At 41.3% G+C, this 27,637-nt stretch overlaps 1 protein-coding gene across 1 annotated transcript in view; it reads right to left on the bottom strand.

The window, feature by feature from the left end:
• Nucleotides 1-27,637, bottom strand: part of akap13 (A-kinase anchoring protein 13) — a 103,902-nt gene that overhangs the window by 7,572 nt on the left and 68,693 nt on the right. The window contains 19 exon segments of the mRNA XM_032523208.1: nucleotides 907-951; nucleotides 1,815-1,888; nucleotides 3,423-3,569; nucleotides 5,560-5,748; nucleotides 5,857-5,939; nucleotides 6,854-7,035; nucleotides 8,451-8,527; nucleotides 8,631-8,879; nucleotides 14,143-14,260; nucleotides 14,695-14,820; nucleotides 15,100-15,356; nucleotides 15,932-16,078; nucleotides 16,498-16,610; nucleotides 16,759-16,906; nucleotides 17,728-17,794; nucleotides 17,898-17,965; nucleotides 20,431-20,590; nucleotides 23,425-23,536; nucleotides 23,803-23,845. Of these exon segments, the coding sequence (XP_032379099.1) occupies nucleotides 907-951; nucleotides 1,815-1,888; nucleotides 3,423-3,569; nucleotides 5,560-5,748; nucleotides 5,857-5,939; nucleotides 6,854-7,035; nucleotides 8,451-8,527; nucleotides 8,631-8,879; nucleotides 14,143-14,260; nucleotides 14,695-14,820; nucleotides 15,100-15,356; nucleotides 15,932-16,078; nucleotides 16,498-16,610; nucleotides 16,759-16,906; nucleotides 17,728-17,794; nucleotides 17,898-17,965; nucleotides 20,431-20,590; nucleotides 23,425-23,536; nucleotides 23,803-23,845 (2,405 nt within the window).

The following is a 27,637-nucleotide window of genomic DNA, read 5'->3' as shown; positions in this document are numbered from 1 at the left end:
AAATTATTATATTACGCTATTCTTGTATAGTTTTTATTAATGCCTCTGCCCCACTTTGATTTTTTTAACAGCAAAGTCCCAGAATGATGTACGGCAGGTAGACGGCGCTACACAGCACACATTGTGACGGGTCACAGATTTTGGTGTAACACCTGTGTAAAAGCCTGTGTTAGTGAGCATCCAGCCAGGTGAAGGGTAGCAGGAGATGGCTTTATATAGGCCTAATGATATCTGAATATTATCTTAGAAGTTATAGCTGTAGTTATGGCTCATACTGGGGCTGGACCATCACAGGACAGGCAGCAGAATTGGCCCTCAGCTATGTAATCCACATCCAGTAGGAGTAGTGAGCTATCCAGGCGCCCCAGGATTGGCACAACATTCATGGTCCCCAGAGGCTGAACTTTAAAAGCTTTGGTGAGCTGACCCGACCTTTCATCTAGCGCTATGAGTAGGTCAATATTGTTTTTTAAAGGTTGCAAAATTGATTAATTGTAATTACTAAATGTTAGCATGCTGACACACTGCACTACAATGGTCAATAAAGTAAACCTAACACCTGCAAAATATCAAAATGTTAGCATAATTGTGAGGATGTTAGCAAGATTAAATAAGTTAGCCTTTAGCTCAAACTGAAGTTTACTTTGCTGGCCATGTGCATTTGTTGGCCATTTTGGTTTTTATTTATTAGTTAAGAGCTACAGATAATGCTGCTAACATCTAATGCTACTAATACAAACCTCTGCTGTGCAACAACAACTACTTCTACTGCTGCTGCTGTAACTACTGCTCTAGCTTAGCCTCTACATGTACTGATGCTGAGAACGATGACAGTAACACAGAGTTTGGACAGTTTCCATGTAAACAGCAGTTGGAACCGAGTGTGAGGAAGGAAGTCAGCGTTACCTCACTGTTCCTTTTCAGCAGCAGCAGCAGGTTGGCGTTTCCTCCCTGCACACAAGCACAAACGCACACTCAGTACTGTACAGCCAGAACACAGTAATGCACGCACGCACGCACATACACACACACACACACACACAGTGGAACAGTGTGTGTGTGTGTGTGTATGTGTGTGTGTGTGTATGTGAGCATGCATACTGCACAATGTATACAGTATGACTGAATGTGATTACAGCTGCACATGTGGGTGTGCTGAAAACATCTACTTGCATCTGGCTATTATTATGTGCCACTGATACAGTAATACAGCAGTCTTGAGTTTACTGTATAAATAATCAATAATCAAAACAGAATGCTTGAAATACCTCTGCATTATCTCATTAATAATTATTCTGACTTGGGCTTTTATTCTCGAAGCCTCTCTGAACTTTGGCTCAATGCCGAGGATAAAATGTAAATTAAATTGTTCAAATAGTATAATTAACAGGGAATGGTGTCAAGTTGGTTCAGAGACAACAAAGAGCAAAGACTGCGTTTGTTGAACAGCGTACTACAGTAGCTTCACTAAAATGTTGTAAAAGATGTGCTTGATATCTGCAGGATATATGACTACAAAGGCTAGCATCCATTGTAACTACAATAGCTGCACCTAAAGGACGCCCATTAATTTTCTATCCTATCATCATATTGAATTCTTATACAACTGATGGTCACCATTAGCAACAGGCCCTGGCAGGAAGAGTCAAGAGGCTAATTCACTGGAGGAAGAGAAGTGGCTAAATTAATCTTAATGGTGTTGTTAATGGTTGTTGGAGGACAAATGCACCCCCACACATGGCCTCAGGTTTTCATTGATGCATGGGGGCGTCGCAGCTTCACAGTCAAGAATAATTGGCTGCTGAGATGCCCACCTTCTTTAAAACACTGTCCGACTCGGTCCTGCGCAGATCTCCCGCTGCATCCTCGCTCTCGGCGCCGTCTCCACCTGACATGAAGGCAAACCACAGGAGGAAAGATGAACCGGGCAACAAATAATCCACGTCCAGGTCTACTGAGAGATAGTATGAGATCAGGGGCACAATAAAATGGAAAACGTATAAGAATCTTTTATTATATTAAACAAAAAGAACAATCACACAATCAAATGTTAGGTCTAATTGTCAAATACACACAGTACAATGTAGTGGATATATATATATATATATATATATATATATATATATATATATATATATATATATATATATATACACACACCCACACACACACACACATACATGCATACATACATATATACATACATACACATACATATAAACATACTGTACATGTACATACATATAAACATACATATACATACATACACATACAGTACATACATACATATATGCATACTGTATATACTGTACATATGTAATATTAAGACTGTAGAGGCTTATACTGTATATTAGTTTAAAAAATGCTGCTACGTCCTGCAGTGCCGTGCTACATCTGTAATGACCTGCTACACCATGGACTACTACTACAACTACTATTTCTAGTCATAGCTCCATTAACTTTATTGTGACTATAATTGCCACTGTTCATCACACCCCCAACCGGCACCGTCAGACAACTGCCCACCAAGAGCCTGGGTCTGTCTCAGGTCTCTCCTCCCACTCAAGGTTTCTGCTTAAAAGGAGTTTTTCCTCGCAACTCTCACACTAAATGCTTGCTCTTGGGGGCATTACTAGAATTGTTGGGCCTTTATAAATTATGGAGTGTGGTCTAGATCTGTATCTTGATCTGTAAAGTATCTCGAGATAACTTGTTATGAATTGACGCTATAAATACAATAGAATTGAATCATGTTTGCTGATGCATTTCCCTTGCTCTACTCACATACATTACTGTATCCCTGTGATCCCTCCTTTAACTGTTAACCAAATGTGAACTACTTACAGTATGTGGTTCAGTTGATACCACACAACTCTAATATTAGTGTATATAATGTCTTGATTGTATGCCATAAGGCCTCAATATGTCAATGTTTTGTGTCTGCTTTTTAAACTGAACTAAATAAAGGATAAATATATTTTAAAAACATCACACTGCCAAAAACATTTTGGAGTTCTCCAGGTACTGCTACTGATGTAGAAGTCTGGACCTCTAGTGGCTCAATGGCTGCCACAGTGCCAGCAGAGTCCCACTCTGAGCTTACAAGCCACCAGTTCAGAGGTATCGCCCCAAGGCAAGTCTTCCTCAGGAAGTATCAGCTCTGCTGTCCAAGTCCCTGTCTAAAATGTTGTACCTAACTGCACTGAACAAGGGTACTGTGGAAAGTGCTGGGGGTGGAGCCTGCTGTTATGTGACCATGAAAAACCAGTCATTCAGTTGATGCAGCTATATGCACGGACCGCACCAGCAGGTCGAGGTTCAGTGTCTTCGACTGTTTCAGGCGTCATGAAATGTAGTCTGGCTGACCACTTCTGCACATTCTCTCCATAAAAAACACAAGCATGTAGCTCCAGCAGACTTACTTTTACTGCTGTGCATCTGGTGGCTGTCGAAGCCTCCGAAGGTCTCGGCCCGACGGGGCAAACACACCGGCCCCGCGCCTCCTCCCTCCTGGATGCTGGCCATCGCCCCACCCAGGCTGTCGTTCACCAGCCCCTGTAATGTCTCCACTGTCAGACACACACACACGCACACACACACATACACGCACACATACACGCACACGCACACACGCACACGCACACGCACACGCACACGCACACGCACACACACACCACACACACACACACACACACACACACACACACAGCAATGTCAGTGTGTCGCTAAGTGAATTATCCTGGCTAACTGTGTTACTGTTCAGCTCTGCACACATGAATCCTACAAGGCACTTCTGCTTTCAACCTGGTATTGGCTCTTGTTGCTAAGCAACTATTGACAACCTGTTTGAAACACAGAGCTCATTTTCTAAAAGTTTAAATATCTTAACCATCTGAAAATATATAAACTCTTGGTGTTGACATATGATCATAGACCACGCAGCACTGTGACCTTTCCAGTGAAAATATTGAGAATGAAATGTCGCTGGCGGATGTGAACTGGCAGTAAAACATGATAACCTCAGCAGAAGAAAAGACATTAGCGGTGCCAATTCACATACCAAATTATTGCCCAAGGCTTCAGAAGGAGGTGGAAATACATTCTGTTGCAGTGCAGCTAACCCTTTCCTGTGGAAACCATTACACATAAGTTGTCCTTCATACATCTTCCCTGCAGGGAGAAGTCCTTCTTAGTGAATGTCTGCAACACGACCAGTAAACTGTAAAACAACTTCCGGGGATGTTGTGATCAACTACATCTTTTTCATGAAGCACTCTCTGCCTGCAGCACACAGAAACCACTCAAAGATAGCTGCATCTGTGCATCCCAGCTCCCAGCTCGGAGCACTCAGCTCCTTCAGGCAGCAACACCACGGACAGTTTGTTTACATTAAGCAAATGTGTATTATTAAGAATGAAAATACACAACACACAAGATAGCATCCAATGTTCCAACAAAATAGTGATTTAGAACAATACATTTTTTTTCTGGAACGTTTGCAGTCAAGAATTCTGGCAAGAATTGCCTTCTAGTTAAGAGTCTAGTATATATTTTATAATATACAGTATATATTTTTATTTTTATCTATCAGTCAACAAAAAATGTTGATTCCATTTAAAGTCAACTTAATGTGTAGAGGATGTGTTGTGGTGGTTCTCCGTCTTCCTTCACATTTCATTCTCTGGTCATTCTCTCTGTATCTCCCAATATACAGCATCCTTCATGCTACGTTCTTTTCATACCCATTTGAATTTGTATTTATTATAAGGATGCCCATTAGCCGATGCCTAGACGACCAGCTAGTCTTCCTGGGGTCCACAACAACATTTAATATTACAACATGTCACGATACATCCAGAAATAAAATAAACACAACATCGTAAAATAATATCTGTGGATGAAACTAAATAACAAGAAAGCAACCACAAAAACAACAAAAGAAAAACAAGAAAATAAGAAATATCTTGAAGACCAAGTTATATATTAAAGTATATTACATATACAGAAAAGAAAATATATGTACAATCACCCAATGATATCATATTAAACCTCAGGGTAAACGAATTAAGGCAAGATTTGACTTTCTTTTTAAAATGTACTTTCCTGTGATAAAACTTGTAACTTGGGATGTTATTCCACAGAGAACTTCTTTTGATGAACAGGGTCACCAAAGCACCAAGCAGAGCCGGAATTAGATCCTAAAATACCATTTTTTTATGGTTTAGTATACTGCACATGTAATGGATTATTCAAGTGATCAAAAAACATGTTATGAGAGTTTCTATTCACACCAGTGGGTGATTCTCTAAAAACAATGGGAAGTTTATTATTGCAGTGTGGCTCGCTGATTGTACACATAATTTGCGTTTGAAAAAGGCCCTTAGTGTTTTCTAACACACTGACGGGCATATTTCCTTCTTCCATGTGAGAATGACAACAACCTCTGGTAATACTCCCATTACATTGTGTACTTTTTAATTGATAAAAACCTCATGCTCTCTTGTGACAATTTCCCTTTTCACCTCTAACACCTCCAAACACTCTCTTTCTCTGGCTTACCTTCCTGCAAGGCATCCTTCATGATAGACGCCCCCCTGGGTGGCTCCGAGCTACAGGCTGACCTGAAGAAAGGCTGGACCTGGCGGCAGACCTCCTCGCCTGGGGTCGAGCCCTCCCACATCCCCCTGAAGAGCTGCACCTTCTCCTCCAGCAGAGACATGATCTCTGTGTCCTTCTGCCTCAACAGATCTGTCCAGCAGAGACAGGCAAGAAGAAAAAGACACAGACTGTGAGGAATTTGGTGCAAACTCCTCTCTGTTTTCTTTCACACAAACACTCAAAAAGTGTTTCTCTCACCTCTTATCTCCTTGGCTTTGGTCTCCAGTTGTCTCTTGTCATCTTCCGTCTCACTGGGAATGCCTTCATCCTCATCTTTATCCCTGCCCAACCAATGAATAAAAGATTTGGTTTTACTTCTAGTAAATTATGCACGATTAAACATCTACAAACCGTCATCTACAGCAACTATGAGTAGGGATAAAACAATTAATGTCTGAAATGATTGGCCAAAGATTACAATAATTGAATAATTGTTTATATCATTTATCAAGCAAACATGCCACTATTTTCTGACATTTTTGTAGACTAACCAATTATTTTAGAAAGGATTTATAAAAAAGGCATTAGCTTCAGCCCTCTCAACAACCAATCAGTGTGAACAACACTTTCAGTAAACAGGGATTAGACAACCCTGAGAGAATGTTTGATGTTTGTGATGCTTTTGGTGAAAAAAAGACAGATGAGGCATCAGCAGAAAACTGTTGTTGTTTTTATCTCCACCATTCCTGCCAATAACCTGATCTCAATTTTGTATTTTGACAGAAGTCAGACCGGGATAGAGGGGGAGAGAGAGAGAGAGTCCTAAATCTCTCTCCTTCCCGCTGGCTGTAGTCGAATAATCCTCTGCTTATAGTGAGCTGCCCTTGAAGCCCATCTATCATCACACTGTCCCTGAGTACATCCCATCCCCAGGTAGAGTAGTGCTAATCCCCCTGACAGCAAAGTGCTCTGTTGCAGCTTACCATTTATTATTATCTCAAAATTGGGCTGGGTCTACCTCTTGGCTTACACCATAGGTGAACCCTACGAGACCAATACTGAATGCAAAGCCCTTTGAGTGCGGTGGAGGTTATGGGTTGAAGTAAATAGACGTATATGCTTTAGTAAACGTTAAGTAAAAAATGTCTTAACCGTTCTTCTGGCTATAAAAAGCATTTAGTCATTGTAGTATTAGCATGTTGCCCTTAAAGTTTGTAAGTAAAAACACCTTAACACATAAATCCATCCCACTTACATGGACTGCATGGCGTCCTGGATGAGCTGCATCCAGGTGTTGCGTTCGTCCTTGGAGCTGGCCAGGACCTCCATCATTTCAGGTTTCTCGATGCCTGCCGTGATGAGGAAGAGGCCACGCTCTTCGTTAGCGACCTCCCTCACAATCAGCTTCTGCAGGGAGAGGACTGTAGAGCGCTGGTCCTACAGGGAGAGAAGGGTGGGGAAGAAGGGGAGGGATTGATGGACGCAACAAGGGAGGAGAATGGGGAAAAAAAGATGACAGTGGGAGGGTCAGAGAGGGGGGAAGACCAATGTTGAAGATGGGAGAAGACAGGAAGAAGGGTGAGTTGAAGCAGGAGGGAGTGTAAAGGAGGGGGGGAGAAAGAGAAGAAAAACAATTATGGGAATAATAGCATGACACAACAAGTGCAGTAAGAGCGGAGGGATAGAGAGAAGGAAGCTTAGTTAGAAAACAGCAGGATTATAGGAAGAGTGAAGAGAAAGGTAAGGTTTAAAACAATGAGGAGTAAAGGGGGAAGAATAAGACAAAATGGGATTCTGTCTATTGTTATGATCCACATGGAAGTCAGCTGATGTGTATAGCCTCAGCAGTGCAAAAAACTGTAAAGCACAGTTTGGTATGCTAACATCACAAACCGCTGCTTTATTTCTGCTCTATCCAATAAAACTCTGAAATCTTAACCACATCCCAACATTTGTCCAGCAATCTCATCTGAGGTTTGAAGGATAGGTTCAGATTTCATGCTGTGACTATGCTATAAAATATGATGAAATCCAGAGCCTTAGCTCTGTGAAGAAAGTTGGTAGTCTTATTTTGAACAAACTTCCATTTAATCTGTATCTAATCCATCTGCAGCAGAGCAAAGGAAACCTTCTCTCTGAATAGAACAACCACTTGATTTGGCTAACTGACTCTCTAGTAGCCACATTTAGCTTCATCTCTCCAGGTGCCTTCTGACCTCATTGCTACTAGCTGAATGTACTGTTGATGATCCTCAGAACTGAAGCTTGTGTTGCCCAAAACTCAACCTGGTTCACATGGCTGTCACCCATTTAGAACCACATGTTGTTCCTCTTTCCTCTGTCAACAACCTCAAGTCAAAGATTGTAATGATGGATGTGATTATTATGAAAAGGCCTGCCTCTGTTTTCATTCCTCCTCGTGTGTGTGTGTGTGTGTGTGTGTGTGTGTGTGTGTGTGTGTGTGTGTGTGTGTGTGTGTGTGTGTGGTGTGTGTGCGAGTGAGTGTGTGTGTTGTGCCATGAAACTGTAAACATGGAAAAAAAACGACTTAAACCTATATGATTTATCCCAGTTGGGTTAGATGCCAAGAGCCAGAACAGCTTTATTAGGTGCAGCTAGCTAGCCAGCTAGCCAGAGGCAGGCAACATTACACAATGGGTAATGCTAACAGCAACAGTGGGATAGGAAAATATGACAACAACAGCTCTGGCAGCGCTCATAAGATCCTTATCACTAGGGACGGAGGGAAAAGGGATGGATGAGCAGGAAAAAGGAGAAAGAGAAGAGAGGGAGGAGAAAGAGGAGAAAAACATAAAGTTAAGAGGGGAAGAGATTTGAGAGCGGGATCCTACCAGCATGGCGAAGACATATTTCTGGTCTTTCTCTTGAAGGAAGACAAAGACGTCTGAGAGTAGCAGAGCTTGGACATCTGGAGAAAAGTAGTTGTGGTTGGATAAGTGAAAAATCACAACCCATTTTGTAACATATTTACAGAGAGAAAGAGATGATTTGTACTCCATGAATCTGCTCACCCTTTAGTCTTCCCTGGTAGTTCTTCAGCTGCAGCACTCCATCGTGGATCAGCCTTCTTCTCAGCAGATCCTCCCTGGCGAAGATCTGACCACTCTTCATCACCATGATGGACTTGCTGTCCAGGCGGCCGTGAAAGTCCTTCAGACGACGTCTTTTCTCGTGGTCGTTCACCTTGCTATCAACTGCTGCGATCACCTCCTTCACAAGCCGAACAGCGTCAGTCAGGTCGTCATGGTCTTCCTCGCTTTCTGTGTTCATGTGACAGTTAGACGTTAGACAGGCAACATCGAGTAGGTTTACATGCACACTAATTTCCACTATTTTTCGGAACATGAAAATATTTCAGATTTGATATAGGTCATGTAAACAACATATTCCATATGTATATTCAGAATAAGGCCTTTTTCTGAATTTAGCATTTACTGAATAGGACGTGGGATATGACGGTATTATTCAGGTTTTAGAAGCATTTCTCAGACATTTATACAGCACATTCGGTATGCGTCTCGATCAGGGGTTTTACCACAGTTTGCGGCCTGTTTAGGGCTCATACATGTTTTTGATGGTGGGGAAAACCCACGCAGACATGGGGAGAACATACAACCTCCACACAGAAAGGCCTGGAACGACCTGGATTGGAACCCACAACCACAGTGATAACCATAAGGCCACCATGCTACCCTAGGAAGGCCAATTCAGCCATGGTGGAAAACTAAAACAAATCCTATTTTGCATGTCTGCATGCAAAACCGGAATATTAGTGGAATATTCACTTTCTTTAGACATGTAAACAGCTTAGTTGGAATATTGTCTTTTTCAGAATAAAGCGTAAAAAAACTGGAATATTATGTTCATGTAAACATTATCAGTGAAGGAGTCTGGCATTATGATTCCACATTTAAGATTCCAATCCCACTATTAATTTGTTTCACTTGTTTTGTGCAAAAAGTTAAGATTTGAACCATTGTGTTGTCTTCTCGCCAAAATTAAAAATCAACACTTTTTATTAATGTTTTTAACTTTTAACGCTTTTGACGCTTTTTTTCAATGTTTGTCACTTTTGTAACATGTGACGTTTGTGAAATGATGTTTGTGACATTTTCAACACTACGTGACACTACCTTATTGACTTTAGTTTTACAGTTAATTTATGGTCAATAAACCTCATTTATAGGAAATTATACCTAATGGTTAAGTTAGAAAAGCAGAAATTAGGAACTAGAACTGCACGCAGTTTCAACGGGGTCCAAGCCTCCCCGCGCCAGTCGTCCCCAGCGACCCGGGGAAATGTTGTATGGGGATTAGAGCGCCCCCTAAGGGCCTGTCTTTACCAAGTTTGGCAGAGAGTCTCCGGGCGGTGGGCGAAACAATCATTTCCGGTTTGGTTTTGATAGCATTTACTGTGGCAGAGATATTGCAATTGCAAATTGCCCATTTAAACGCATTGACTTTGTCCACAAAATCATCAAGCGTCGATTATAGCGCCCCCTAATGGCCCATCGTTACCAAATTATGTATGAAGCTTCCGTGCGGCATGCCAAACAATCACCCCAAGTTTGGTGTTGATACCACGTATTTTGGCCGAGATATGGCAAAGTACGTTCCTGAAAAACACACTTTTTTTTATTTGTAGCGCCCCCTAGGGGCCAATGTTCATGAAATTTGGTACAGAGCCTCAGGGGGTCATAGCAAGTAATATTCTAAAGTTTGGCTTTGATAGCATTTATTTTGGCCGAGATATGGCAAAGGAAATGTTTCCATAGCTAGTTACACAAATTTGTTTGCGTGTAACACGCGCAATTTTTATCCTATAAAAATTCTTTATACAACTTTGTGTCAGGTTGGTCTGGAGATGCTATGTGCCAAGTTTCGTGCAGATCCATTGCACGGTCTCGGAGGAGATAGAAAAAGTAGGTTTTTGATAAATCGCGATTTTTCACGCATAAAAGTGTAGGCGGAAATGGGCGTGGCCTATATCACGAGATTCAGTAGGATCCAGGGAACGCGTGGATGTAAGTTTTTTAAATTTCCGATGTACGGTTTGCGAGTTATAGAGCCAAACGTGTTTTTTCTCTGCTATAGCGCCACCTAGTGGTAGAAGTGTATGAATTTTTTTGGCTGAGGTCTTTGCGGACTTTCGGACCAGTCCTGAAAATGGCGCGTCGCCACCATGTACGGTTTAGGCTGCAGCACCACTTTTATGTGGCGTGGAATAATAATGGAAAATCCTAGCGAAAACAATAGGGTTCCACAGCCCTGCTGTGTGAACCGCGTATCGCCTTGCGATACCGCGGTGCACGCATCCTCGGGCTTGGACCCCTAATTATTTAGACTATAATTAAAGGAATGGATGTTGATGGATAATCACAAATGGAATATGTCAACTTTTACTCAATACTATTTAAAAACCACTTCAATTGTTTTTTCAAATGCTATAAAACTGAATAAGACACCCCAAAATTAATTAAAGTAGAGATTTGTAAAAAGCATTGTGTGGAATCAATCACGTTATTTTGGGGAATTACAATTTGACCCAAGGGCAACATGTGGGTTAAAAGGTTTTATTTTCACGCAGGTGGAAAACCCCCAGAAGGACAAATGCAGGCAAGTCTATTTGGTAATTTCATGGCTCCAAATTAACACGCTTGAACCAGTTGGGTAGAGTGGCACAGCTGAGGATGTGTTCATGGAAAGCAGACGGTGCAGTGAAATTCTGTGTACCCATTTTGGCATTTAAGCATGCTTGCATTTCCACTCACTAAGAAACCTCTTATTGCAAGTGCCATTGCAGAGTGAAATGAAAGCATTTTAATGGTTTAAGTAGGTGTCGAGTTGGACACACACACTATAAAACTGTGGGGTTCGAAAGTTTGGGCACCCCAGGGAAAAAATTTCATTTATGTGCAAGAAGTCAAGAAAAGATGGAAAAATCTCCAAAGGCATCAAATGACAGTTTAGACCTCCGTATAATATGTCACAAAAAGTTAGATTTTATTTCCATCATTTACACTTTCAAAATAACAGAAAACAACAAAATGGCACCCCCCCCCCCCCCTTTGGAAAGCTGAGACCTGACAGTGTCATGGATTGTTCTCAATCATTGTCTGGAAAGACCAGGTGATGTCAATCTTAAGGTTTTAAATGCCCAGACTCATCTGACCCCCCCCCTAAACAATCAGCACCAAGGCTTCCTCTTAAGCAGTTGTCTAGAAAACTGAAACTGAAAATAGTCAACGCTCACAAAGCAGGAGAAGGTTATGAGAAGATAGCAAAGGGTTTTCAGATGTCAATATCCTCTGTTTGGAACAGTGGAAGTTAAAGCAAGATCTGGAAGACCAAGAAAAATATCAGACAGAACCGCTCGCAGGATTGGGAGAAAGGCAAGTCCAGACCCACGTTAGACTGCCCGATCCACCAGAAAGACCTGGAGACACTGGAGCAGGGCTACACCATTCCACTATAAAGAGATACTTGTACAAACATGGTCTTCATGAAAAACTCTCCTATGTCCTCACTACAAAAATCCTGAACATATAGACAAGCCTGATGCATTGTGGGAACAAGTTCTGTGGACCAATAAGGTTGAAATATAACTTTTGGCCGGAATGAACAAAGGTACGTTTGGAAAGGGCCCAGAATTTAATGAAAATAACCTCTGTCCAGCTGTTAAGCATGGTTAAACATGCTTTGGGGTTGTATTGCAGCCAGTGGCACAGGGAACATGTCACGAGTAAAAGGAAAATTGGATTCAATAAAATTTCAGCAAATTTTGGACGCTAACTTGGTGCCATCTGTGAAAAAGCTGAAGTTAAAGAGAGGATGTCCTCTACAAATGGATAATGATCCTAAACACACCTCAAAATCCCCGGTGGATTACATCAAGAGGAGTAAAATGAAGGTTTTGCCATGGCCTTCACAATCTCCTGAACTCAACATAATGTAAAATCTATGGATGGACCTTAAAAGAGCAGTGCGTGACAGACAGCCCAGAAATCTCAAAGAACTGGAAGACTTTTGGAAGAAGAATGGGCGAAGATACCTCCAACAAGGATTAAATACTCTTGGCTGGCTACAAGAAGCGTTTCCAAGCTGTGATACTTGCCGAAGGGGGGGGGGGGGGGGGGTACAAGGTATTAACTCTGCAGGGGGGGGCAAACTTTTGCAGATGCCATTTTTTTAGTTTTCTGTTATTTTGAAAGTGTAAATGATGGAAATAAAATCTAACTTTTTGTGACATATTATATGAATGTCTAATCGTTTGATGCCTTTTGGAGATTTTTCCATCTTTTCTTGGCTTCTTTATGCACATTAATAAAGCATTTTACCTGGGGTGGCCAAACTTTTGAGCCCCATTGTAAGTCACCTAAACTTCTCTCATGTGTGTTGAGTTTTGTCCCTTTCATTTTAACATCATCTTTTCTCTGACCTGCATAAATTGAAATGCCCACCAAAATGTAGATCACACTTGCATCAGAGCCCCCAAAAGTACTTGTTTGCCACACCCACATCCTTCCTTCTTGAGAAAGGCACAACACTTCTTCATGTACTTTCATATAGCAAGATTATTGTATCTCAAATATGTACACTGTTCTTATGCCATACCAAAAAAGTATCTCAGAATTGTTTGCATGTGGAAACTGTGTTTGCTTTTGTATTTCTTTATACAACTTTAGCTATATAGTTACAGACAATAAATGAATCATGAAGCCTGGACAATGCTTCAAATTAGGTTGGATTTACGTTGGACTTTTTATGGATTTGACACATTTCAGTGCAGTGTGAATATATGGAGCTCACCAGGTCTTAAACCCGTACTTACTAAAAAGTTTATATGTGGTTTGAACTGCAAATAAACTTTCTTTAAGGATCTATAAGCCAGCAACATTTCCATAATACTAATGGAGTTATTGGCCTTATTCTGTCTTGTTTTATGTCATTAGTTTGCGGGAAAAGCCTTTAGATCCAAGAATAATTAACTAGCAAAGAGTTTCATGTTAAAGAAAAAAACTTTTCTTCTTTTACTGGTTTCAAATCAAGGCCTTTTGGCTGTGATACGGTCATAGTTATTTGCAATAAACTTTATTAGTATATAGTACTGTTTTCAGTCCTGTTTTACCTGATGAAGGTCTAAGGGCCAAAACAGTCCTGTGCAGTAATTTTCTTTTCTCAAATCTAAGACTTAGAGTGTTAAAAATAATGTGTTCTGAATGGTGAATGTAAATGTTTGTATTTTTTATTTAATGCAGGGTGACAGCATTGCGAAAAGCACAGAGAATTAAAGACGAAGGTCACCAGTAGAGAACATGAAGTAGAAACATTTATAGAATCATACAAACAACTAGGAACTAACAGTCTGACTATGTTATGGATAATAATATGGTTTTTCAGTATATTTTCCCCATCTACCAGTCGTATTAGTTGCCAGCGTCATCCCAATAAAAAACAATTTCCTTCCTCCATTTTCCCCGAATCATGTTATCATGTAAACACAGAGGCGGACAGGAAGCTAACCTTTAGTGTGCTGCAGGATTCTCTGAATTAGCACTGGATACTTTGTTATCCTCTGGGTCACGAGCAAGATGCATTCTGGGATACCAAGCCTCCGCACAATGCTGCTACTCATCTTTTTCTGGAAAAACAAACAAAAAAAGTGTTTTAGTAAAACATGCCCACACAAAAGGTGGCTCTGCCGTAGCAAGACGAGGTTTCAAATAATCAACGGCAAACCTGAGAACTAATATGCTGTCAAACAATACAGTAATAATAGTTGAGAAGGTGTTGCTGTCATTGTGGATATGACAGTTACACAGCTTTTATAGAAAAGCTTACGGTAAATGCACAGATTGAAATTAATTGCAGATGCAAAAGACGAAAAAACCAAAGAAAAGCGAGACAGTAGTCCTTGGTTTACACAAGTACAACAGAGCGAGTGTGTGTTCGACGTCTATTCAACAACAGAACAATCCTGTGAGGAAGAACAGACATTTTCAAGTGCATGGAAAGCAACGTCTAAAAAAGTAACACTTTTGTAGGACAGATTGGTAATATAGATAAAGGTCTTACTTTGATAAAGGCCTTGAAGCGTTTGTCTTTGGTCAGGAGGTCTTTGTACAAGTTGACGGCTTCGTTGTGGCGGCTGCAGAATCTCCCGTAAACACGCTTCATGTTTTCCCCGTTGCAACCTGAGAACTAGAGCAGAATTTGGCAGGCATGACTACACAAAACAAACCAAAGTGGTAAACCAACCTCACAACACACTGACATGGAATAGTTGATGAAAGTGTTTTAATGCAAGTATTTGGTTTTGAATTCTCTTTTCATGTAAAATCGTGAGTATTCATGATCTCCAGGCTTCCTGCACTACCAACACAGGTGGAATTGCCTCAAAAGAGAGAAAATTAATTTATCATGTGTCATTACAATTTTAGGATGTGCATCCTCATCCCAGACACCCCTCCCTCCTCTAACCTGGCTGACCAGGATGTCTCCTATCCTGTTGATAATGAAGCCTCCCTCTGAGCTCCCCGTCTCCAGCTGGCACTCTCTCTTCCTCTCCAGGAGGCGGAGGAGGTGCTGCGTGTGGAGCTCCAGGAGTTCATCTAGAACGGGGAACAGCTTCTCCACCGTCTGCAGCTCCAGCTGCACCTCCTTCTGCAGGCCCTTGCTGTAGACTTCCGACATGATGCGCAACGTCCGGATGTGATGCATCTCGGTCTGCATCAGCTCTGAAGGACATACAAGGAAGTGAGACTTAGTCAAATAGTTACAGAAGCAGCACTCGTTATACCTTTCCACAGAACAATGTATCTATATAATTCTAGCTCAGAGTTTTATAGACATATCAAGTCATGACATGTATTTGTATGTCAGTGCATATCTTATTGAATCACTCTAATGTATTTGCCAGCAGTAGGTTCTAATCAGAATCCTCTAGCGTCTCAGACAGGATGTATCTCTATGACTATTTAAAGTAGGCAAACCTGCAGTCTCAATAGACCATTGAGACGTGTAGATGCAACCGAAACAAACTGAAGTGAAAGTTACAAGAAGTGCTAATGCCAATTTTTCTTTTACAGTTTTAAACATTTTCTCTCTACTTCAAGTCATCTAAAATATATATCTTGTCTACTCTGACCAGTTGCTTCAAGTCATTTCCATGATTTGGATTAAAAAATAGTTGTAGTAGTAGAGAAAACCAAACAAAATATCTAAACTGAAGAAACACTGAACAGCTGCAGTTTATTTTCTTCTTCTAAACATTTACTTAATTTTCCATGACCTTTTTCAAGATGAAATGTACCATAGATGACGTCCTGTTTCTTCACCAGCTCTTTGTCCAGCTGCTGCATGTACTGCTGCTCCGCACATAAACTCCACGAGTCAGCTTCCAGCTCCTTGGAATCTGCCTCAAACTCCCCCATCAGCTGGCCGTCCATCATCTCCGTCCCTGCACCAATAACACAGCTTGCACTTACACTTTAAAGATCATGTATATTTTCTATGACATTTGATGTATATATACAGCTTTGATTTGTTTTACTAATCAATTATAACTTTCAGGGAAGAGGCTACAATTTATTTCAGAGTATTTATGTTGCTCTAGTTGTTGAATGGTTTACTGACACTGACAACGTAATTTTGTGTTCAGATTATTTCATTTTTCACATCAGAAATAATTAATGTTTTGAAATGAATAATTTCACTGTAATAGGAACATTATAGGAAAATGTATTCATTATCATTAATCCCAGCTGATCAGGAACTGTCTTGGGAAATCAAACCAATGGTGTGTGTGTGTGTGTGTGTGTGTGTGTGTGTGTGTGTGTGTGTGTGTGTGTGTGTGTGTGTGTGTGTGTGTGTATTGACCTTCATCAGTGAGTGATTCCATGGACTCTGTGACCTGGTTGGTTCTGTTGAGGGAGTCAGTAGACTGGGAGAGATACCGCAGGCCTTTAATGGGCATGTCGTCAAACACCGGACTGAATGGAGAGATAATAATAATAATAATAAAAAATAATACACCCACACACACCCACACACACACCCACACCCACACCCACACACACACACACACACACACACACACACACACACACACCCCCACACACACACACACACACAGCTCACCCAGCGATGTTGCTTATGGAGAGACTCTTGGAGAGGTTGTTGCCATGGAAAGTCATGATGCTGGTGTGTCTTCGTGATGGGATCATCAGGGAAGAATGGTCTTCAGGGGACAAGATAGCAGACCAGGGACGCTCCCTTGTCCCACCAGCTGGTTCAGAGACGGATGCATTACATGGGAAAAATATTGTACTTATCACTGTGTACTATATGAACAAGTAGGCTGGTCCTCATTTTTATCTAAAAAGCGTTCTCATCCAGCTGCCTGATTCTAAACCTTTTACTTAAATCTATCTAGTGATTGTCCCTGATGCTGGATGTGCTCTGTCTATATTCTTTGTAAATATCTGTCCTTTTTTGTGTCTGGTTATGTGTGTTTACTTTCTCTGTGGTGTACTCATTAGCTGGTTGAATAAAGGTCATTTACAGGGCAGTGAAAAGAAGCCTGCAAGACTTCCAACAACCACAGGAGATCCTAAGAGCGTCCCTGAGAAAAGGATTTAAACTAGCTGGTTCGTTTACCCCCAAATGTGCTGTAGTCTTAGGAGCAGGAGACCTTCTATCGTTTGATAGAGAATTTCTTCTTTTAATCTAGTAACCCTTTAACTGATCTAAAAACATACTAAATGTGGAGATACTTGTGGTGTTGCCAAGTAGATGGAATGTTTCTCTGGGGAATCTGCACAGATGTCTTGCCTACTCACTTTGAATCGTTGCACCAAAGCTAGTAGCACCATACTGTTTGTATTTCCTCTTCTATTGAGGAGCCCTAATTTCATCTGTCTCCACTGACCTTACAACAGTCCTAAGACATGTTGTGAATGTACAAGAAGTCATTTACCGAACTTGATTTAGTTAAGCTACCTCCAATCCTAATTATTGCTAAAGAAATATGTTCAAAGAGCTTCATTGTGGATTTCTGCAAGTGAAAACTGGAAATAAAGATTTGAAAGAGTTTGCTTTGACACTCACATTTGTTCCTCAACGTGACTGTAGGAAAAGAGGTTGAATCTGGTACTGTAAACTGCTGTTTGGGCAACTAGCCAGAGGAACAGAGAATAAAAGCATAAATGAGGAGATCAGATCAATATTGGCTGCAGGACAGCAGAATACTAGAGAATCAGCGGAGGAGTTACATTTACCTTCATCTTCACCTTGGCACAAACAGGCAGGCTGTCCCTGCAGCTCTTGTGGACGGAAGCATTACAGTCTGGAAAGAAAAGCAGCAGAACACTCTGTGAATACTACGAGCATGGTGGGGGTGTTGAGGGGGTGTGTGGAAAGGTGGGGGCTAGAAATTCTGACTGGTTTTCATAGCCGTCCAGGAAACTCCACCAGCCCACTAATGAAAGCCAGACTGAGCAAAGGCATGTGATGCAATCGAGGGGTAATACTGCTCACGGATGAAGGAGAAAGAAAAAGAAAGATGGTATGACACACACATAAACACTGCATTACATGGGAACATTTCAATTATATAAACATTCCCAAATCAGGAAAGGGTCATCATTTAAGATTGCTAAAATAGGAGCTGCTCTGTAATCTTATCCCACTGAGTCAATGAAAGAATTTAATTCCCCTGACAATACGTTCATACTGTCAAATCATTCCGTACAACTTTGCAGCAACAGTTGATCAAGAAGGAAGAGAGGAACAAACAACCGTCTCTTGTTGTCTCAAAAAGCTAGCCTCACAGATTCCTCTTACTTTCATACAGGCATGTTTCCAGTAGACAGAAGGGTTTTAAACCGACATGTTGCACAAGTGAAACCCAACAGACCTTGTCATCCATGCTAAATTGCATACACCATTTCCACTCTTAGGATTACATCAACACACTTATGATCTGAGTCAGGGTGAGACAATAATCCTGTGTAATAAGTCATAGTCAAGACATATAGAAGGGCAGCAACACTTTCAGGGTTAGGGCTTCTATTTCCACTTCCACCTAACACATGAAACCTCTATCTAGTTGTGCTACTGTAAAAGAGATTTGGATAAAAGTATCCGCCTAGTAGATCATGTGATTTATATCTAATTAGGATCTGCACATTAAAACCAGCCACAATTCTTGCAGTGTTTTTCTCCTCTTAAATGTTTTTTGGGTATTGTACTGCTTTTTGTGGACGTCTAACTGATTCCAGCTAACAAAGGATCACTGTATGTGTCTGTTGAATGGACACCAGCCAGACATCTGCGATGACAAACCTCTTGAAAATACCCTCAAAACTGTCTGGGGCTCCAACAATACGAACCAGGCCAACAGAACACAACAAGAGCTGTTTTCTCCAGCCAGAAGAATCGGGGCAGATTGTGACCATTGAGAGGATCGCTGCGATCCATCGCAGAGCTGGTTTCTCCTTTTTAGGCTTTTTTTAGGGTTGCGCCAAAGGCTTGTGCAATAACCTACATCCTCTTTAGGGCTGCTGCTGCTGCTGTTTCAGTGGAAAACAATACAAATAGCATTTTGTTGTCTGTACTGAAAGCCATTAGAAGTAGCCCTTCATAGAGTTTCACTATTTCAAACAAATCATGAAGCTGGCATAGCCAAGTATGAGTGATTCTGCTTTAACAATATTTCTTTTCGACATTACAACACACACGCTATAGAACTGGGCATCACCAACTGGCAGGCCACGGTGCAGCCCCGGGCCAAGGGACGGTTTTGTCTGGACCCATGACCTATTTCTGATAAATTAAATAGAATAAACAATTATCTCCACGGAGCGTTGTCAGTTTTTTTTTTTTTTTTTTTTTTTTTACAATTTAGCTAATCCAGATAGAACGGCAATAACTTCAGCCAATCAAATTGATTGATTACTGTGCACAGACAGCTCATGAGAGAGAACAACGGTGTAAGAGAGATGACTTCCTGGCTACCGCCTGTGTCTGAGGCGGTTCTCCCTGGTCTAACCAGAGTAGCTCTACACACCGGATCACATTTGATTGACCTAGAGCTGAGTCAGCTTTCTCCGTTATGAACATTTTTAACACCAAGTATACCCTTCCATGTTGAATGACAATAACTCCATTCAAGATTCAAACTGATAACAGGGCAGCCACAGGCCCATTTCTCTCACTAGGAAAGGAAGCAGAAATGGTAATTAAATTATAAAAGAGAATAAGGAGCTGCTCATTGTGTCTGTAAAGTAGAAACCAAAGCTAGGAGAGCGTTTTAGTAACTGGACCTCAAAGAATTATCACTGAATTATCACTAATGATATAATTATTAAGGCTTTCTGATGATTTTTATTTACATTAGCAACAGTGAAAGCAAATCTATATTTATATTATAATCAGTTGACCAACAAACTAAATAAAGTTTTCTTTGTCCATAAATAAAATTCTTCAAATAACATGTGGATGAATCTATACAATATATGGTTCCAAAGTACGGACTGAGCCAGTAAGTCGATGGGATCTCCTGATTAGCATGATCATGCCAAATGATGTACAGTATGTGAGCACTACTGTCCCACCCACTAAACAAGGAGCTTTTCTTCACTATGTGTCGCCAGCAGTGCAGAGAGACTAGCTTATTTTCAAATAAGAAATTAATCTACAATAACACTTGATGGGCTTTAGACAGACCTAAAGTAAAAAGAGTCCTGATCAGTCAAACACATTGAAAGAACACAAAGTGGAACAAAAGAACAATGAGAAAAGGGTACTTACATGAGCAATGGAAAGCCTCCTTGGTGTTGAAAGCCTTATTGCACTGGAAGCACTGGGCCGCATGGCCCGAGCCCACTGGTGTGAAAATATGACCATTAATTGCCTTCTTGTCCTTCTCCTTGCCCTCCTTCTCTTTATCCCTTTTCTCTCTATCCTTTTCCTGCACAAGTGGAAGTATCATAGTTAGGAACACAACTCCAACTATACAAGGAGAGGAATGCAATTACTTCAACTTTGTTACCAGCCAATTAGGAATAAAACGACTGTGTTGAGTTGTGTGTTGAGTGACAAACATTGACCAAATGTCTTAGCATTTAGCTAGTTGCTTATGTTAATAAATTCCAATCTGAATCCAGCAGAGCAACATCATTACTGTGATGTCCTACACAGCAGGGGGCTTTGCATATTAAGTGATGCATTGTTTATGTCTCATTAAGAGACCTTTTTTGAACGTAGTACATTGTTTCATGGTTCTTTGTTGTTTTGCCTCATTTAAAGACAATGTGATTCTCATTCTAAAACTGGGATCTATATATTTTTTTACAGGATTACTTGTAGGGTTTTATAATGTTGCGAATGATGACAAGCAGTAGATAACAAATAGGATAAACAATTTAATAATAATATTTCATGTTGTGGTGTTTTCTCAGCTACTACTAAGCTCTTAGTCAAACCGTCTTGTGATGAATGAGCGGGGAAGACTTTACAGTGCTGAAACACACTTCTGCAGGACGCATGACTACTGACGGAGACACGCTGTCTGGGAATCCGAACGTTGACCTTTCCATTACAGGGCGGTCTTTCTGTTGCCTCCGGATTAATGGACGAGGTCATCCCCAGCTGTTGGTCATCCCTGTACACTGAGCTGAATCACAATGCCATAAAGTGATGCAGAGAACAACAGAGCTCTTATTCTTTTGGACTTGCATCACAGAGCCTCCACCCAAACCCAGAGGAAATGGGAAAATGGAGTTTCCAGCTCGTTTTAATAGCCGGCCCTGGGCCTCTTGGTTTGAGGGAACCACAAAGTTCTGACATACTAGAGCTCATTCTGTTTAGTTGCTTCAAGATATCATGAGGCTGACTGGAACACAGCAAGCCCGCAAGTTTTATAGCCATTACTCCACTTAGCATTCATTCTCACTTCCTGCAACAGCTGTCTAGCCACAAGGTAAAACACATCGACAAACTTCTACAAACTAGAAGACCAAGGTATTTTCAGCATAACCTATCAATTCATCTTTTTTTCCAAATAGGCTTGAGAATAGCTAAAAAATCAACAGCACAGGAAGCAAAGACGATTCTCTGCACAATTATTTAATAATAATAATATGACTTGATTGGAAAAAACATCAGCCTACAAAGTAACACCAGGCACTGAACATGCTATTGTGACAGTCAATTTCACCACAGTTTGACTGGGAAACCAGATCATTGTCTCAGCCTACCTCCAGCCAACCTTTCCACTTCTTTGAGAAGCCATGGCTCCCTGTGAATCCCCTGCATAACATCCTTGGCTGCGGCTGAAGCTACTGCCAGCACAGAGGCTCTTTTCTGAAAGCTGTGATGAGGAAGTGACTTGCTTGCTACAGGAGGGACTAACGACCGAAGGGGTGCAGACACTATGTCAAAACTGCACACATCTACATCTCGTTGGGGAACATTTGGACTTCGGATATTGTACAGAAACGGTATAGTATTGTGTACAGCCGTGGTTTGTGACACACTGTTTTTTGAAATGTTGAGGTGGTTGTCACTGAATGTACTAATCCTATATGATGGAAGCAATCCAGTTGGTGCCAATTTGAACATCAAAGCTCTGCTAATTGTCTTGGAGTCCACAACACCATGCTCAATAATGTTGACCTTTGACAGGTAGCAACCAGCCGCAGAATCCTGTCACTTTAAAAGCAAAGCGATGACTGAGGTAAGAAATGAGATTATAAAACCACAGCTTACTCCGTCTTCCTGTTTAACTTCCTGTTCACCCCTCTGTGTCTCTTTGCAAGGGCTGCACAATTAAAGACAGCAAACACTTGTTTAAGTAACTATGCATGGTATTGTGGGCGGCTGTGGCTCAGTGGTAGAGCGGTTGCCTGCCAATTGGAAGGTTGGTGGTTCGATCCCTGCCCCTGCAGTCATTGTCGAAGTGTCCTTGGGCAAGACACTGAACCCCGAGTTGCCCCCGGTGCTGCGCATCGGAGTGTGTATGTGTGTGAGTGTTTATCTGATGAGCAGGTGGCACCTTGTACGGCAGCCTCGGCTACAGTGTATGAATGTGTGTGAATGGTGAATGTTTCCTGTAGATGTAAAAGCGCTTTGAGCAGTTGTTAAGTATGTAAATGTGCTGTATTTATATAGCGCTTTTCCAGTCTTAACAACTGCTCAAAGCGCTATATAAATACAGCACATTTACATTTGTATTTACCCATTAATTCCCAAATAGGACTGTTTATCAGACTAGTGCACCCATTACGAAAGTATTCTTTCTTTTTTCTTTCAACTGATAGATATAATCAGGGATATCATCGCTTACAACGTAAAAACAAATGACTATTATATTCTCACTGGTAGAAAAAAAACTTCTGCTGATAAATAACTTGAGATGGCTCTGTCAGGAATAAAAGATGACTTCGATCACATCTTAAACCAGTCGAGGGACCACAAATTGTTGGGATCTGAAAAATGTACTGACTGGGAAAATCTGAAAGGGGGGAGTTACAAGAAAAAGTGACTTGCCCTGAAACAAGACACAGAACCCCCAACTGTTTAACTGGAGCTGTTGGGGGGCCAACAGAAGAAGATGCACAGGGCAGCTCCCAGTGGGAGGCTGAAAAGCAGCCTGGTGTCCACTGAGCCTTGCTTGAAGGAATACATGTTTAAGCAGGAGAAGCCTATGAACAGAGGCTGGATTTGAAAGGGACGTTTTAGTAAATATATTTTTAGAAACCGTAGCACCGTGTTATTATAAGTAAAAACTCCATGTTCCCTCACCCTGGTCTTTTTGTACATCTTGTTCTTGATGTAGCTGAAGGTGCGACTGACTTTGGTCACACTCTTTCCCTCAGTGTCGCTCCGCAGAGGGCCAGGCTCTTCTTCTGATATACTGACACACACACACACACACACACACACACACACACACACACACACACACACACACACACACACAATGTTATCCTCAAAGAGTTGCCTTCACAAGGTTATCTGTTAACACATTCCAAGATGGTCACAGCACTATAAAGCTTCCATGGAGAACCACTGCTGCTTACCTCTCCACACAGTTTATTTATAGGACTATAAAGTTCCCAGCTGCAGTAAAAACCTTAACAACTATTTTCTGGTAAAGCAAGTGTGCAGAGTTGGACTGACCTGTATGCTAGGGACCCAGAGGCGCTGGAAAACGACCTCATACCTAGAAAGAAACAAAGAGGAAGTCAGCGGTAGGACAAAGACTCGGTTGGTAAAACAGCTTCTTTTTTTCTTCATTGTTATTTGTCCCAGGTGGAAATTCTACTTTCTTTGTCTACTAAAAGTGATGGAGATATCTGTTTAGAGGTTGACCACACTAACCGGCAGGTCATCCTGCTTTCCCTGAATATACAGTAATGTGAATGAACTTACTGACCTAACGCTGTGTCTACACAGGAGGCGTTTCAGCCATCCGTCTCACCTGTGTCTCATGGAAAAGGTTTTGTTTCTGTTTTCTCAACCTGGCTCAACCAGACACAAGACAGAGAGTATTTTTACTCTTCATGTCCATTTGCTCTTCTGTTTTAAGCACATAACTAAAGTAATTGTGCATGAGGCTCTGAGTGCTGACAAAGCAAGGATGACCTAGAGCCTAGTAATGTGCCTGAACGCATCCTGTGTAGACATGCAGAGCACTGAGGCTAATGTGCTGCTCACACCACTCCCCCCTGTGTAGACACGGTGTAAAGAACCATTCCGGAAAAAAAAGGGTTGTTTCAATCCTGGCTGCAAGAACTGGGCAGAGAATTTAATAATCCATGTCCTACAACAGATACCTTTAAAGTCCTTGAGCAAGGTATTTAACATGAGGTCTTCTCATGGAAGCTGCGTAGATGCCAACAACAAAACGACTGTGGCACCGATGAGGGCAGCCAGCACCAAGGCCACAAGATGCTAAAGTACCATCTTTTAATCCAGAACCATTAATACCTGCTAGATATGGGCTAAAAAAATAAGTTCATTTTTTTCCTGCAAGAAATTATGCTCTCAATATTTGATCACATTTAATTGATTCTGCCTCCCACATCATCACACAAAGCCATGACAGTTGTAACGTGCTTGTGTTACCCAAGCTCCACACAGGCGCCTCTGTTAACCAAACATGGCTCTAGTGACAGCAAAACTGTTCTTTTTTTCAATTAATCTCTCATTTAGTTGTATTTTTCATTTGACTGCACATGAGAAAAAAGTAATTAAAACATGTAATCAAAGCATAAACTGCTTCACCAAAGAGTCTTTACTTATTTGATATCAGTTAAACGTAGGCGCATCTTTTCGAAATAACAACTCTGCATCCTTCTCCACAGTCATTTCTCCCCAATATTCTGAATTACACGCAAATATGCAAAGTATTTCTCTGCATCAGAAGGTCAAACCAAAAACCGGATGCAGCTTTTTTCCTCAAGGAGACGGAGAAAACTAACAGAGATATCTTACAGATAAGAAAAGGGAGGACTCAGTGTCTTTGACTAAAGGTGACAGGCTCCCATTTATCTGGAGGGCAGTTCACCTGCTGTGTTTATGATTATTATTTTTCCTCTTACTCTGGTGATTGTGTTTCATGTTTGCAAAGAGAAAAAACAAAGACTAATTTAAGTAAAGATACTGGGCTGGGTAGGGGACAGAAGAAGCTGAGATCTTATTTAATGTTGCCAACAGGAATAGTTATTATTCATTGTGCCGATGTCCAATCGGCACAATGACTATTATCGCCCATACTTATTTCTTATTCTGAATCTTCCGCCAAATTTCGTCCCGCTACTAGTCCCGAAGCGTTGCCAGCACGCGCACCACATTACACCGAAATGTGGGTATTGATCGGGAATGGTGTGCTATGACTTTTGTAAGAGATTTGCCGCGTGGTTTTACCGCTTAAAAAAAATAGCTTAAAAACGGCGAAAATGTCTCATTGACTTGAATGGGAAATGTTCGGGAAATCTCTCAACATTGCTCCAAACCCCCCCTCTTTGGGACCATGCTGTATCGCCATACTTTAACGTAAAAACATGATTAAAAGTTTAAACCGAAGACAAGACTTTGGCGTTTATTGGGCTGAATGGGCGTTCAGATATCTAGCACGGTTTCTCCCAAATCCCTGTTTAAGTATCGTCCCGTTTTCAGACCGTCTCAGATTTTCCAATGTGTGTGTGTGTGGTGGAATGTTCAGAGCTAGAGTGGGGGACAGAGTGGGGGGCTGGGGTACGGATATCTGGAAGTTTCTCAAACAAATTGCTCTCTCTCCTCCAGTTTTACCTCTTCAGACTTTATTATTGGTCAAAATGGAGGAAATCTTGTTCCGGTCACAGACATAAATATGGAGACTATCTGAATTAAATTGTTGGCTGTGATCTACCAACAGTCAATAGAAACCATAAAAAAACCATGCAGCTGGGCTACGATTCTCAGATTTCCCCCAAACAAATGTCTCTCTCTTCTCCAGTTTTAACTCTTCAGACATCATAGTTGGTCAAAATGTAGGAAATCTTGTGCCGATCGCAGACATGTAACTATGGAGTCTATCGGACTAAAACATTTCGCGCTAGGCTCACCAACTGCAGATATAAAACATTGAAAGACAGAATCTGGCCCCTACTCTGAGGAAATCACCATAGCAACAGGTTCTGCTACTGAGAGGGCAGAGGGGAGGGGCTGCAGCACGATTCTCTGAAACAAACTAATTGCTCTCTCTCCTCCAGTTTTAATTCTTCAGGCATAATTTTCGGTCAAAATGTAGGAAATCTTGTGCTGATCGCAGACATGTAACTATGGAGTCTATCAGACTTTACGTGTTCACGCTAGGGAACCAACTGCCAATACAACACATTGAAAACGGATATCTAGATCCTTCTCTGAGGAAATCAGCATAGTAACAAGTTCTGACACACACACACACACATACACACATACACCTATCATGACACTGTTCCCTGGTGGCCATGTTGACCAACTGCCTCCTAACTTATGTTTCCAATGTGTGTGTATGTGGATGTGCGCCCGATAGCAGGCACACTGATAATATTTCTGCGGAATTTTCTAGTTTTTAGTATCCAATTGCATACTGCAATCAGCTTAATATCAGCAGTAACTAGTGCTTTCCTCATAAAAAATCTCAGTTGAAGCTCAACTTTTGGACTTCATCTGCTTTCAGTGTGTTAGTTTTGGTCAAGCCTAAATGCATTTATGTCTGTTATGTCGCATCATTCCTTGGGTTGGGAACCGGAAGGTCGCAGGTTCAAGTCCACATATGGACCAAAGTACGGAGTGTGGACTTGTAGCTGCCAGTTCACCTCCTGGACCAGGTGCTCTTGAGCAAGGCACCGTACCTGCTCAGGGTGCTGGTCCAGCTGGCAGCCCATTCACTCTAACATCTCTCCCTTTGTGCATGAATAGGTCCTGGGCATGTGTGTTTATTTCAGGCCTGTGTGTGATTACTAACAAACAGAGTGGAATTGTAATTTCCCCACTGGGGATCAATAAACAGTATAAATATTAATTAATTAAATTATTAAAAATACTATATAATGTGTATTTTGTGATGAGATATTAAAATTTAGGTTTTATAACCATTTTCTCTTCAGTCAGCCTGTCTGCATCTATTTCAACTATTTCAGTAAGCTTTCATGAGACTAACCAAAGGGGACAAAAGATCTCTACTGCTGGGCACATGGCTACGTAGACAACTACTAGTTCATTAACATCCCAGTGTATCTAACATCCTTCCTGGATCAAAACACTGCACTGCTTATCCCAATGTCAACTGGACTCTTTTCAGCAGTATGAGCCGTCATCACTTTAATATTTCATATTCAGTGAAAAGAACAGTATTGGCACCTTTGGTTACACTCCTTTGAGGGAGATGATAACAGGAACAACTACTACCACAGCTAGTTTCTACGGCAGCTATAGTCACAGTTCCTTACTTACTCAAGTTATCCTCATCATCGCTAGATGAAAA

The sequence above is a fragment of the Etheostoma spectabile genome, chromosome 1 (genome assembly GCF_008692095.1).
Source record: "Etheostoma spectabile isolate EspeVRDwgs_2016 chromosome 1, UIUC_Espe_1.0, whole genome shotgun sequence".
In the NCBI taxonomy this organism is placed as follows: domain Eukaryota; kingdom Metazoa; phylum Chordata; class Actinopteri; order Perciformes; family Percidae; genus Etheostoma; species Etheostoma spectabile.
This window is presented reverse-complemented; position numbering and strand designations above follow the sequence as displayed.